The sequence below is a fragment of the Amblyomma mixtum genome, chromosome 7, assembly GCF_055824585.1.
Source record: "Amblyomma mixtum isolate Tamu chromosome 7, ASM5582458v1, whole genome shotgun sequence".
NCBI lineage: Eukaryota > Metazoa > Arthropoda > Arachnida > Ixodida > Ixodidae > Amblyomma > Amblyomma mixtum.
Window position 1 is genome coordinate 136,277,708 of NC_143018.1, and position 14,472 is coordinate 136,292,179.

A 14,472-nucleotide genomic window follows, 5' to 3' on the forward strand; every position below is an offset into this window, starting at 1 on the left:
TTTCCATTTTCTATATAGTCCTACACTATGTGTCTTTTCTATTTAATTATTCAAGTTTTTACCTGCTGCGGTTTTTACATGTCCCTTAAAGCTCTTTATTTCTGCATCCCTGTTTCGTGGATATTTATTCGTTAGTTTAGTAGCCCTTTTCCGCAACTTTGAGTAAGCGCACTATTTAATCACCTTAGCTCAGCAGGCTGTTCGCGCTTTTCCCTGTATAAATGTCTTTCGTTTACGCCACGACCGGCTTTAAAGCCGGTCGTGGTTTACGCATACTCCGAGATGTTAGTATCCTGCCAGTCTGGCTATTTCATGGCCTTGTATTGTGGGCACCTGATCAGTTGTATTGTTGAAAATCATTACCCCTGACTTAGCTGCGGCCGAAGTGGAGCCTAGGACATCTCTTGACTCCACAAGAATTTAACATAGTCCGAAAATCTTTCTGGCTATCAGCTAATAGTACAATACCATCCACATACATTAAACCGGGGAGCCACTGCTCCATGACGGTTCCGCCAATTCCGGAAAACATTACAATGTAGATTACTTTCTTGTAGCCTTATTTACATATGTATGATATAAAGAAACAACGGCAGCGAAGATAGCAGACAACCCTGTCATAATCCTCTGCGTACCTCGACCGTTTTCATGCTTCTTATCCATTCTCATGCAATTTCAACTTTATTTTCTTGGTATATTTCTTTTAGGAAATCATTATCTCATGCCCAGTACCTTAATCTTTCAGTATGTTCCACAGGAATTTGCTACTCACGTTTTGTCACGCACCGCTTGTATCCAGGAAGGCTTAAAATAGACGTCTGTTTCCCGCTCTATCTATTTCTATACACTGTGACTATACCACATTCACTAAGCTACTGACTATGCCGCACAGTCAATGTTCGCCCGCCTGTCCCCGGAATTCCGACATTATTCCGCCCTCACCTCACCTTCACCCCAGTTGTCATAAGAGGGCGCCTAGGCAACACAGGCAGACCGAGCACCTTTCCCATGGTGTTCACCTTCCAGCCCCCGTAGATAACAATCTCGATGGCCGCAACCTGATTGTTCGTGTCATTTTTGCGACATAGTACAATGGAGACTCTGAAATTACTCTGAAACTGTCACGCGTACAGATGCTACTCTAAATGTCCAAGGATTGACTGTCCCACGCCATGTAGGCGAATAGATCAGGAATGGATGCGGCGCTCCTTAATGCTGTTTCCGAACCAGGCATGCAGACGCCGAGGATGCCCACCAGGAAGGCTCAGTTGACATGGGCGGGTCGCTGGTGGCCAACTGGCAACTCGCAGCTCGAGCGTCGTTCCTGGACCCGTCTTCCCGACACCTGTCCGAGATCATCCTACAGCTCGGCCTGTACGTACTCCACACGGAGAGAAAGGAAGCCGACATGTCTCTGCTGCCGTACGCCTTCAGCTTCCCGTACTACGACCACAGAGCCACGCCCGCCCTCAACTACGCTGGGATCGGCAGTCGCGTGGCTGAAGCACTGAGCCTGCTCCTTCTATGGGCCTATGTTGTGACTCCGGAGGCAGTACAAGCCTTCACGGAACACTTTCAGTGTATGGACAACGCCACATCCACTAAGGTGAGAGCAAAGCGAAGTGTTCAGCATTGTTAAGAAGCTACTAGTGGTGGTTTTTGTGTACTGGGAATGACTTTGCATAATTGAGGCGACTGGTGTTATCGTGCGTCTTGTACAGGTTTTTGCGCAAAAACATTGCCACGGACAGAGGAACTAAAAGTTGGTTTATTTTTCTTTCATGCAAACGTCTGTATAAGGCCCACCTCTAGTTGGATGAAAAAAAAATACAGAGATTGAAAAAAGCACTACTTCAAGAGGACAGCGTCTCTTCAGGGTGAAATAATTCTCGCGATTCATGTTTCATACGTGAGTGACGGAGACGCGCTAGCTCACTTCAGGAGTTCGACTGCTACCTTGGTCAAAGACAGGGACGGTGAACTATATTGCATTCACCATGCAGGCCAGGAGACGTGGCGTAAACGATTTATGGGTGATGGTGGTGGTGAAAACATTTATTAATAAGGGACAGGAGGTATGTTTGGATCAACCCGTAAGAGACTGATCCTTACAAGCACTAGGTGGAGGTCACTAGTAGGGGACCGCAGTGGCGGTGGCCGCCACCCGGGCGCGCCCGACTAAGACTTCTTGGGCCTGTAAGTCGTGGCAGCCGAGCATGGGCGCCTCCCAGTCCTCCCTGGTTGGGTTGGGGATGGGGGGAATGGCCGGGTTGGAGGGGCAGGCCCACACCATGTGATAGATGACAGGAGACACCGCACTGCAGTGCGGGAAGCTGCCGTTAAAGGAGGGGTCAAAATGTTTTAGTGCTGCCGGGCACAGAAATGTATTGGTGAGAAGGCGGAGAAGGAGCCGCTCATCCGCCTTCTTCAGGCCTTTACATGGGCGAGGGTGAAGGCGATGACTGTCTTGATAATATGTTGTAATATCTTTGAAGGTGTGAGAGCGCAAGGGTTTACAAGTTGTGCTTGCCATAGCGCTGCGATGAAACATCCATTGCCATAGACTTTCTGGCTGGTTACAATGTGGAGGGAGGGAGGAGGAGGCAGGGCAATTTTGTTTTTACGTTTTCTTGAGAGGCCCACCACCAAACCAATTACTATTGAGAGCGCTCAGTGCAACGACCTAAGTAAAATAGCTCGATCAAATGTTGCATATGCTTGAAAAAATTTGGTCCTCGAATATGAAGGTGTTTATTTTGGTCTCCAGGGAATAAAAATGTCCTGGCATACTGTGCGTGAAACATCCTTTGCAGTACTGCACAGTGCCACGGTGGTTTCCGCCGGCGCGCAGCTTGTGTGCTTGTTCAAAAAGAGAGATCGAAAAGTGTCTGCAATTACTGTCCGCGTTGACTGCGACCTTCGATTGAGAACGTATAGTAAAGGGGAAAAGACAGGTGCGGCTTATGATAATAGTCGTGATAATTAACCAGACTGCATCCATTGCAAAACGAAGCCTCTCCCAATGCTCTCGAGTTATTCTGTTCCTCTGCCTAGGGCTGCAACCTTGACTCAACAAATTATTTCTTCTCTCCGCCTAACTGAATGGTGCCTGCGGCTTTCTTTTTGCTTTTATCTTTAGGGTCCACTTTATCACCACAGGCTGCCATCGGCGATTGATATCTCACCAGTAATTTTTTCTAACTTTCTCTGCTGGGATAGCAACAACTAGATTTTATTCTCTAATGCACATTATCTCTTTTTGCCTACCAACGTTACACCAACCATTTCGCTTTCGATAGACCGCTGTGGTATTGCCGGTGTCTTTACAAGTTCCTGTTGTCTCCAGTCCTCACGGTTCTAAACGTATTTATTTCTGCTCCTGTCTTTGTTGTGTTCAGTGAAAAAACAAGGGCTGGTTCTAGTAATAAAAATTATGTTTGGTTGCGATCGTGCTCAGTTGAAGATAGCGAATAAGTACTGGTCTAACAACTGATACGATTTCATATGACCTTGTCGTCGCATTCCAGTGAGCGGTTAGGCTTATTGCTGCCGTCTAACGGAAGGTATAGATTGAAGTTAGCGAGTTCCCTTTTCAAAAGCTTAATGAAACGCAGCAGGATATAACTTCGTCCAAGTTGGAAGCCTACATATTTACGTTCGCAGGTCGAGCGTACCACATACGCGCAGTACCTGGAGCCCCTTTCTCTGAAAACTGCTTTGTACGCGTACCGAGCGCACCATGACGACAAAGACCTGCGTGTCCGTGGCCTCGAGTTTCTGACCACGGAGCAACTCTTCTTCGTTGCCGCATGCTACGTGCGGTGCGTGAGGACCAACGGACCTCCGGGCGTGGCCGATGGACAGTGCGACACGACATTTAGGCATGTCGCGGAGTTTGCGGACGCATTCGGATGCGTGCCAGGCTCTCGCATGAACCCTTTGCAGCGGTGCGAACTTTTCTGACCGCCAGCTGTGACTTTGTTTTACCTCTCGTGTGGTGGAGGGCTGTGGTTCATTGAGGTCGAAAGAAAATATCAATTAATGTTTTCCAAGACGAGTGAGCCAGTTCGCTTTATGGTATAGCAAGTCTGTGGAATGAATTTGAATAGTGGCAATGGAACCGAACAAGTAAAGAAAGCATGAGCACCCATGTCTGAGGCCGGTGAATTTACTTGTGTCGCATGTGCACGCTGTCTTGTAATGCCGACTCTCCGACCTTCTTGCTCGCTGCTTGCAGAGTGCTGGGATGAGGATATTTGCTACAAAGTGGTGGTTTCGGTTATAAAATGTTGCTTCAGCCAAAGTTGTGCACACGGCTTTGGTTTGGTAGATGCCTGAAAAGCGTATATTTGGAGCGTATGCATCAGGATTTATAAATGTTACAGGACACGTTATTGTATTACTTTTTACCCTAGGAAATGATTTTATACCTCTCTGGCAATGTTGACGTCAATTTTCACTCTGAAGAACTTATCGAGTAATCTGAGTTGAGTCTTAACTCCAACACTGTATTCCGTTTCATTTGAACGCGGTGCCCAATTTGTTAGAGTAACTCAATAGAATATCTGAGTCCCAAGCGAATTTATTATCAAAAAGTTCTGTTCAGGAAATTTAATAAAATGCCAATTTAGACCGAAAATATTTTTGTGAGTTGCTTTTTTGTTTATTTGCACTGCAAAGATATTCGCACCGTAACTATTTTCTATGCATTTCCGTCAAGTACTAGAAAAATGTTTGTACCGCCAGTGACAGTGCATCACTAAACTGGTTTTTGTTGTTGCCAAGTAACGTCTGGTTTTTTGATCACTCAATTGTTTGCGCACTTTAAATTAACTTTCCTACGTATAATCTTTCTGCCAGTCCATGGTTTTTTTCGCTGTGGTTTAATATGGTTGGTCAGGACGAACAAATCAATACAGTATTTAACGCAGCCAAGAAACTCATGCCTTTGCGAGGTAAGAAATTTTGGTAAGTTGCAGACTAGCATTCAAAGGTCATCTAAGATAAATGGACTAGTTGCACGAATATATGTTTATATCGGTTTTCCAGCGCAATAGTGTTTTTATTCCCACTGCTAAGAAGCCTGCTAGTGAAGAGATTAACTTGTCGTACAAACAAGCGTTGAATTTTGGAATATATTTACAGCAAATATAAAATCCAATATCGAGTCAGTATTGCTCTTTCTGGCAAGGAGAGGTACAAAGAGAAAACATTTTGCCGGGAAAGGGCTATCAACAAGCTACATTTGTCCATCTTGAAAGGTGGGCTTTTTATAATTATCTCTGTACCGACTTAGATTCACGATCCCTCGGAACTACCTTTTAGACCAACACGGTGATTACAAATATAAGGGGCGCTCTCGGACGCCGGAGCCGACTGGGGTGCAACCTTCCATAAGAACACATGGAAGCAAAAGTTTTGAAAGCATTTTTCTGATTTCACACTGCACCTATGGGGTCCTTCGTAAAGAATTATCAATTTCATCCCACTAAATATTGTGAAAGTATGAAACGTCACTTTGAAGGCGATGTATTTTTTAAAAGAGCAGAGAACGAAAGGGAAAAAAGAGGCTCATTATGACATCCACCACAGAAGCCAGCAGTCAGCGATACCACGGGGCGTAAGGAATTAAAAAAAAAAATTTGTTCATCACTGGGAGATCCCTGGGAGATTAATATACAACCCCAGGGGTTTGCTTGCAAGACATGTAGAGAGGCTCTTTACCGTAGTTGAGAGTTCTAAGCTTGGGAGGAGTGAAAACTTAATTCCACCCGCCTTCGTGAGATTAGGGTCCCTGAGTCTGCAAGAGGAGCAGCGCCGCAAGAGCTCAGAAGCAGACCCCATGGGTTGTATACTTTTGGCAAAGACTGTACATACAGTGACAAGATTTTGGTCGCTGCTGGTGAGCGGCGGCCGCGTTTCAACGGGGGCGAAACGCAAAGGCTCCCTTGTGCAGTGCCATGTCAGTGCACGTCAAAGAACCCCGGCTGGTCGAAATTATTGCTGTGAAAGCATCACTACGCTATGTCGGCGGTGTAGTGCCCGTAAAATGATTCGGCAGCAGTTATTGGCAACTCAAAAGAAGTAGCGTCAAACGAATGGTTGTAATCGAAAGAGGGTGATGTAGTGATGCTGCTGAAAAAAAAAACTTTCGAAATCAGATGAATAGTAAATTAGAGCCAAAAACATCCAATAATTGGGTGGAGCCACAGCAAAAGTGGCGCCAAATTTGAAAATGCCTGCACTGTGCTACCTCGTGGCCTGATGTGTAGGCGGAGCTAACGCGTGGTGCCAAATTTGAAAGATTGGATTGAATACTGAGACGTAACGAGGAAAAAATTGCAGTTAATCGAAATTCACTCAATAATTAATGATTATACAAAGTGTCAAGAGTGAATTAAGGAGGGAAGCTGGTCTTAGAAAAAAAATTTTGTTAATAATTTCACAATAATGGAGTGCTGATTCCAAATATGCAATTTAACTTCATGTAAAAGAAGTCATTGTGATCTTACATAATATATTATATAACTTTTTGCCGAGAGCTTTCAATGAATTTTCAGCAGGAAACTTCCTAGGACGCATGCCATTGGCTTGTCTTGACATTGCAAAGTACGCTATAAGGGCAAAATTATTATCCTGCATATCATAGAAGTAGAGTTACAGTGTTTTGATTTTGCCACTTCACAAACGGGAAGGAACTGGTGATTTCAAAATCCTATAATTCACCTTCTATAACAGGCAGGCTGATAATTTTACCCTTATTGCATAGCTTGATGGCAAGAGAAACCAATGGCATGCAACCTAACAAGTTCCCTGCAGTAGAATTTCTTTATTCTCGGCAAAAGTTACCTAACATATTGCTAAAGTGCACAGCGACTTGTTGTACATAAAAGTAAATTAGATATTTGGATTGAGCGCGCAAAAATGCATGTTGCCTGAAGATTTCATAGTTGTGACTTCATTATTAAAAATTTATTTCCAAGACCCTCTTCCCCCTTAAGGTTAATCACTAATTGAGAATAAATGTGATTTAATTATAAATTAAGGTGAATTAATTCGTATTTAATGCGAATTAGTGGTACACTAGGTACATTAAGACTGAATTAAAAATTACATAACTGCGAATATTGTTAATGCTTGTGAGTTGAGGTGAATTTAAATAAATTATGAATGAAGCGGATAATTAAAGAACCAATTAAAGCAAAAAGGAAACTTGAAATTTATGCCTTCTTTTACGACGTAGTTAAGGTGTCCATCGAGATGACACATATACTGTGTTATTTCCTTTCCTCAAAAGCCAATTTTCAATTTCATCTCTGGACCAAGGATCGACCACGGCGCCCAGTGACCCGTAAGGGTCACGAACACCAATTTATTGACAATAAAGTTTTTTCCATCCATCAATCCATCCAATAAAAAACGAGAAAATTGGTTTTTGAGGAAAGGAAACGGAGCATTATCTGTCTCTCATGTCGGCTGACACCTGAAGCGTGCCGTAAGGGAAGGGAGGAAAATGGGAGTGAAAGAAGAAGAGAGAGAAGGGGTGCCGCAGTAGAGGTCTCCGCATTAATTTCGAACAACAGGGGATCTTTAACATGCACTGACAACGCACAGCACACGGGCGCCTTCTGCGTTTCGCCTTCATCTTAATCGCAAAGGCGCCCGTGTGTTGTGCGATTTAGTGCACGTTGAAGATCCCTAGGGGGTCGAAAGCATCCCGGAGGCCTCCAACACGGCAATTCTTTTTCTCTCTCTTATATTACTCCCACGTTCCTCCCTTCCCTTACGGCGCGGTTCGGGTGTACATCGAGATGCGAACGAATTATTGCGCATTTCTTTTGCTCATAAACAAACTTTCTTTTTATCTTTCGTGGCTCCCTCACGTGTTTTCAAGCTACGCTAGTTTTCTACACGGGTCGTCTACGCTGGCTCGCTCGACAACGTGCTCCTGGAGACCGGCAGAATTCATTTTAGCCATCTCGATAGAAAATAATATATAAAAACTATCAGCTGTATGCCAAGAATGTTTCGTTGGATGTAAAGTTTGGCAGTCCTCTGATTTCTTGAGGAAATTTTCAAAAATCTAGGAGAGCAAAACTAGAGTCTCGAAGCACGTTAAAAATAGTACCTGCTGTTTACTGGAAACCCCTAGCTAGCGGATATATTTGCAGTATGTTCGCGGAAAAGATGTGGAAGTGCTGGCGTTCGACTGCACGTTTAACGCACTTCACCTGAGAATCCTTTGCATTTATGCGCGTGCGCATTCTAATTTAGTAAACGCATTCATTAAAGATTTAGATGGTGTGTGGTCTTCGGCAGTCGAAGACTACAGCTCGTGTGCGAAGGGCGCAGACATTCGACCTGCCTCTGCTTGAGAGGCGCTACCTGGTCCAGTCCGTCATGCTCGGTGCCTTCTGGTACCTCTGCTGTACTGTTAAACCGCCCCTCCGTGTCATAAGGCGGTTGCAGACTACAGTTTTTCTTTTTTTTTGTCAGACGGTACCGAGCTTGTGGCTCGTGCTGTTCTTGGACAACCACGGGAGAGAGGAGGTTTTGCCTTTCCAGATTTGTCTGTTACGTCATCTCTGTTAGCTTTAAACCAGCTAGATCATACCAGGATAGGCAACAGCGTGAGCATAGACACCTCCCCAGACCTCACTTTTGTGAATGGTATAAAGGATGCAAAGTAGGTAAACACGGGACAGCCACTGGGAAGTGATCACTATATCCTTTCCACGATATTTAGTGCTGCTAAGCACAAAGACACGGTGAAAGGAACTCGAGTGACGGACTGGGACCGATTTCGGAAATACAGGAATGACACCGTGAACGGGGAAATCGAGGACTTAGGAGCCTGGATTGACACACTCAAGCAGGCCGTGAAGAGTACCACAGAAGAGGGTCCGACGGAGGAGGAGGGCTTTACGGCTGACTCTAGATTGTTACACATGTGGGAAGCACATGCGAGTCTCCTTCGGAGGTGGAGGAAACAAAGGCATAATGGTGTCCTCGGTAGGAAGATGGCCAAGCTAGAACGAGAAATCGAAACCTACACATTGGAGTTGCAGTGTAAGCAGTAGGGGCAGATTTGTGACGGGATGAATGGGCAATTCGGATGCAAAAAAACATGGCAGTTGTTGAGGCACCTTGTAGACCCGGCGGCAACCAAATCTGCGCAGAAGGGGCAAATGGCTAGGTTAGTGCATCGCTATCAAGGCACGATTGGGGAATTTATACATGAACTCCGAAGTCGTTACATAAACAGAGAGGCGGGCGGTTGCTTGCCGGATTACTCGGGAGAGGGAAACCTTAAATTAGATGCAGACTTTACGGTGGCGGAGGTGAAGTTTGCAATGGGCAGCTTCGTACCGCGTCAGCAGCGGGTCCGGACGGGGTTACTAATAAAATGCTGAGGAACCTGGATTTCAAGTCAGTGGGGGCACTCACGAATTTGATGAATAAATATTGGGCGGCCGGGGAGATTCCGCCAAAGTTGAAGCATGCTAGGATTACATTTATTCCTAAAGCAGGGAAGAAGCTCTGCATTGAGAATCTGCGTCCCATCTCACTAACGTCGTGCTTGGCCAAATTGATGGAGCATGTAGTCCTGAACAGGCTTCAGGGTTATGTAGAGGACAATGAGTTGATACCTGCAACAATAATTGGCTTCAGGGCTAATTTGTCAACGCAGGACGTCATGTTACAGACGTGGTTGATCCTGGGTACGGCACGGGCACCAAGGCTATCTTGGGGCTCGACCTCACTAAGGCCTTTGACAATGTTACCCATGAGGCAATATTGAGGAACCTATCGGACATAGGACCGGGGGATAGAACCTTCCGGTACATCAGATCGTGTCTGGAGGGTAGGACTGCGGAGATTGCAGTCGGAGAAATGAAATCGGATCCCTTCCCATTGGGGGGCAGGGGGACACCGCAAGGGTCGGCATTATCGCCCTTCCTATTTAATCTCGCCTCGATCAAGATACCACCCAGGCTGCAAGGGATATCGGGACTTAAACATACATTTTATGCGGATGACGTTACTCTATGGGTAACAAGAGGCAGTGACGCACAATTGGAAGAACCTCTACAACAGGCGGTGGATATTGTGGAGGAGCTAGCAGGGGAAGCAGGACTCATGCCTTTTTTGAAGTTGGACGCGGCGGAAAAAGGAAAGGTAGAGGCTATGATTAGGCAGGCGTATAAAGCGGCCCTTGGGTTGCCTCAGAATGCGTCTACCGAAAGGCTGCTGGGATTAGGGGTGCACAACACCCTAGAAGAACTACGGGAGGCGCACTTGGTGATGCAGCTCGGTAGGCTTTCAATAACAAAAGCAGGAACGGACATATTGGAAAGGATCGGCATCGGAATTGACGTTCCAGCCGGTGACACGAAAATTCAGATGAGGCGGGAAATACACAAGGGCTTGTACATAAAACCTTTGCCCAAGAACATGCATCCAATACATCACGAGGACCGCAGTAAGGCAAGAGCCAAAGCTTTACATGCTAAGTACGGGAAGTACAACGGGGCAGTCTATGTAGATGTCGCCGAGTATAAGGGCAAGGATGCATTTGCAATTGCGGTGGTGGACGGGCGGGGACGCTTGATCGCCTCTGGATCAGTCAAAATCCGCTCCCCAGAAACTGCAGAGGAAGCGGCGATAGCACTAGCTATAAATAGTAGTAATGCTGACCTGATCTTCAGCGATTCAAAAACAGCTATCCGAAATTTGGCGAGGGGCAGAATATCTGTCACAGCGGCGCGATTGCTGAATCGGGCCACGGAGCGAGGGATTTTTGTAGGCGGAAATTGTGTGGGTATCTGCACACTCTGGGAACCCTGGGAACGAGACGGCTCACATGAATGCTCGAGGTTTCGTCAGCCGAGTAGGTGAGCCGGACGTCCCGGGAAGGTCCACGAGAGATGGGCTGGTATCCTTTCATGACATTACTAATCATTTCAGACTTGAGCGGAGGATTTACCCACCCCCGGACAAGCAATTGGTGAAGGCGCAGGAATGCGTCTGGCGTCGATTGCAGACTAAATGTTTCTTCAACCCATACGTGTTGAGCAAAATCTACCCGGACATTCAGCCGGAGTGCAAATGGTGTCACGAATTGGCAACCTATGACCACATATTATGGAGCTGCAGCATAGCACCGCCACCGGCGGACATTATGCGTGATGCTTCCCTCGAGCAGTGGGAGGTCGTGTTGGCCAGCTCAGACCCGGTCGTCCAGACCAGGGCCGTGGAGTGGGCCACCCAGGTCGCCGTCAGCCATGGGTTGATGGCCATCTAACACGGAATCGTCCACGCATGCTCTCTGACTAAAATAAAATTTTTCCATCCATCCATCCAAAGCGTATTTGCGTATCCTGCTAGGAAACGCGTCTCCGGCGCGAACCCTGACTCGGTACTTTTTGGGCCCTTCTTTTTTGGATCCCGCGGCCCCTGTTAATCCTGGACCTCAGTCAGAGCAACCTACCGCTTTCTATGCCTTGTCAGTGGCCTTTTACAGGCATGTAACAGCAGTAGCACCTGATGTCAGCATCGTCGCAGACCGTGTGGTGGACATTATGGGCTCGCTATTGTTGCCTGTTGTGCCGGCGGCTCGCCGCTCACTTATGCGCCGCGTTCAGTGGGCGCGCTTAGCGTCGACACCTCTACCAGACCATCTACGCGACTTTGTCTGGAAAGTTGGCTGGGCAGTGCTCTCTACTTGTGATCGGTTAGAGCGATGGGGTGTGTTACGCTCCAGTACCTGTCCGAATTGCCCGCTGCCAGAATCTAATCGCCACGCTACAGTCACCTGCGTGGTAGCGCTTGTCTTTTGGCGCGCGGTTCATGCGGGATTCCGTGGGCAGGGCATTTCGTGCTTCGTCTCCCGCGGCCGCTTCCCCAGCGGCCGTTTTGCTCGCCTGTTAATTGTTGCGGGTCTTTTTAATTTATGGCGCAGTCGATGCGCCGCGGTCGCTGGTGGCTTTCGACGCCGCGCTGTGTGGCTGATTCTCGGCCGTCTCCGACGGGAACTGATCAGTTTTAAGCATGAAATGCTTTTAGCTCCCGTTGTCGGCAGTGTGGTGACGTCACGCCGAGACCGAGAGCCAACATCCGGACACTGAATTCCACTCATCCGGGCACTGAAACGAGAGCATCCGGGCACCGTACGAGATTTAACGAGACTCTCTAAGACAGAGGGCCGCGCTTCCGCACCGTCCCCAAGGATGGCGCTGCGGTCCCACACTCCCGCTTGTAAAAGACCGGCCGCTAGGCCTTCAGCTCATGAAGGTTCCCCCTTTGGTAAGCATATGTATACACGCTCGGGGAGTATTCGAACGCGCTGCAGATACAATCTTGTCAGGCCTGCGTCTCGTCGTGTCCGCGTACGCTTCTGCATCGTCCTGCATTTCAATGCCGGCACCGTCACAGCTGCTTACTCCGAGCAATGCAGCCTGATGAAAGCAGAGATAGGAAGCGTCTTGCGGAAAGCGATCGCTTTGCGAGTGATACGCCACAGCAGAAGACTGCTCGCCCCTGCCGACAACGCCATGATTATGCGGCCGCTCCCGAAAGCGACAAGGCCGCCACGGTTCGCGCCTGCCTACCTAAGCCCGCACTGTTGCAGGTGATCGCTCCGACACAAGAAGAAGAGTGCGATGTGGTGTGGTGTGTTGAACACTAGACTCATTTCAAGATTTTGACTAGTACCATCTACAACCAATGTGTTATGCCCGTAAACATTTCATGCTTACTCTACTCTCGGTTACGGGAGAGGCAGAGATATTTTTTATAATTACAACAGAAACAAAATCTCCGTAATACATGTTTGTATTAGTCAAAATTATCATTTGAATCGCTGTAAGACGAAGATCTGGCGGCAAATAAAGATGGTTCTTCGAATTCTCAATCTTAGGAATTTAGGATCCAGATGGCCGCTGGATTGTTTATGCGCTTTGCACGTATTTGTTTTCAATGTATTCTTTGTGCTAATGATTTTAAAATTGTTACTTCTGTGAAAATATTTTGTGAGAAAAAAAAAAAATTTAGTGCCAACTGAGCAGTAGGCACTAAACCATGAACCTATACCAACTCGCCCAACTTAACGTTCTACTAGGGCAACAACACTGGTTTGACGGCCTTGCTTGCCCTCTCATCTTCGAGCGCTGTTACATAAAACACCCACTGGTGGCCCGGTCAAGCCGTTTAATCTCTTTACTCGACCTGCTAAATTGCATAGCCTCGGCGGCAGAACAACTGGCTCAAAGGGCGTGAAAGCGTAGAAGGAAGGAATGAAAGAGGTGGAAGACGACGCTATACAACACAGGGAGTGAGAGGCGGCGATCTGTAACGCACCTCGCGAGAGGGTGCGAAAATGGCCTCACTCCTTTTTTGGGCCATTTATTTGAACTATGAGAAGTCTTGAGAAAGTTAGATTGTAAATGCACAGCCGTGTGGACATTGAATGGGAGGATTAATGCTAAGAAAACGGCAAGCTCAGAACTTGTGAAAATTCTCACGAAACGTGTTTTGTAAAAATATGTTAATCTCGCTACTACAATCATTGTACAGAGTGATTACCATAATCATCTCAATCTAGCTCAATTCATCAAGCCCAGTAAGGTAATCTTACTTATGTATTGCACTCAAATGCGCGCTCAGCTGTTAATAAATCTATTTTTTATTTATTCATATTGCCCTCAGGCCCATTACGGCATTGCAAAGGGGAGTGGTTACAAAGAAAATGAAATCTACAAACCGGAGTTAATGAGACCGACAAGGTACAAACATGACTCCTACACATACATTATTAGCTAAGGCGTTCAGGAAAGTGAATAAGTAAGAAAAAAAACGATGACACAGTATAAAATGCATCCTAGTTAGAGAATGTTGGCTGTAACGTTCATGAATAATTGATGATGGTGGTCGTCGAAGAAGGAACGTGTTTCCATTCATTCGATGTGCGTGGTACGAATGACTGGAACAAAGTTTTTGATCTGCAGAAAGGGATGCCGTCATTTTGAATGTGATCTAGTCTTGGCGATACGTACCGAGGTGGTGAGATGAGTTCGGCATGAAATGGCGGTTGATAGAAAAATCAAATGAGGTCCTTGATTTTTTTCTTCCGATTCGCCTTCAAATGCAATGTAAGAATGATTATTGAAACTGACAAACTGCCAAGCTGTCAACTGGTTGAGCTTGACGGATGCAAAGCTTTTTCTTAAATGAAATTAATCCGCGAGAAGGTGGAGCCACCGCAAATGTAGCCGCAGCTCGAAACTCTTCGTTAGTTTCATGTTTGTCAGATTACCAATGATTATGATATTTTAATTCTGAAGCAGCCTCTAGATACTACCGTAGCAGTGTATTTTACACCAGAAGAGAACCTCAAACATTTCATGAATTTTAAAAAAATGTTCTTGATTATATATGTACAGCAACAATTTTGGCCTAATATGTGGTGGCGAC

The 14,472-nt window shown here is 46.4% G+C and overlaps 1 protein-coding gene across 1 annotated transcript; it reads left to right on the top strand.

Moving 5' to 3' along the window:
• Positions 1-1,238: 1,238 nt before the first annotated feature.
• Positions 1,239-3,963, top strand: LOC149337663 (neprilysin-1-like). Its single transcript, XM_089554480.1, has 2 exons — positions 1,239-1,606; positions 3,664-3,963. The coding sequence occupies exons 1-2, from the start codon at positions 1,274-1,276 to the stop codon at positions 3,961-3,963; spliced, it is 633 nt and encodes a 210-aa protein (XP_089410606.1). The 5' UTR covers positions 1,239-1,273.
• The last annotated feature ends 10,509 nt before the right edge of the window (positions 3,964-14,472 follow it).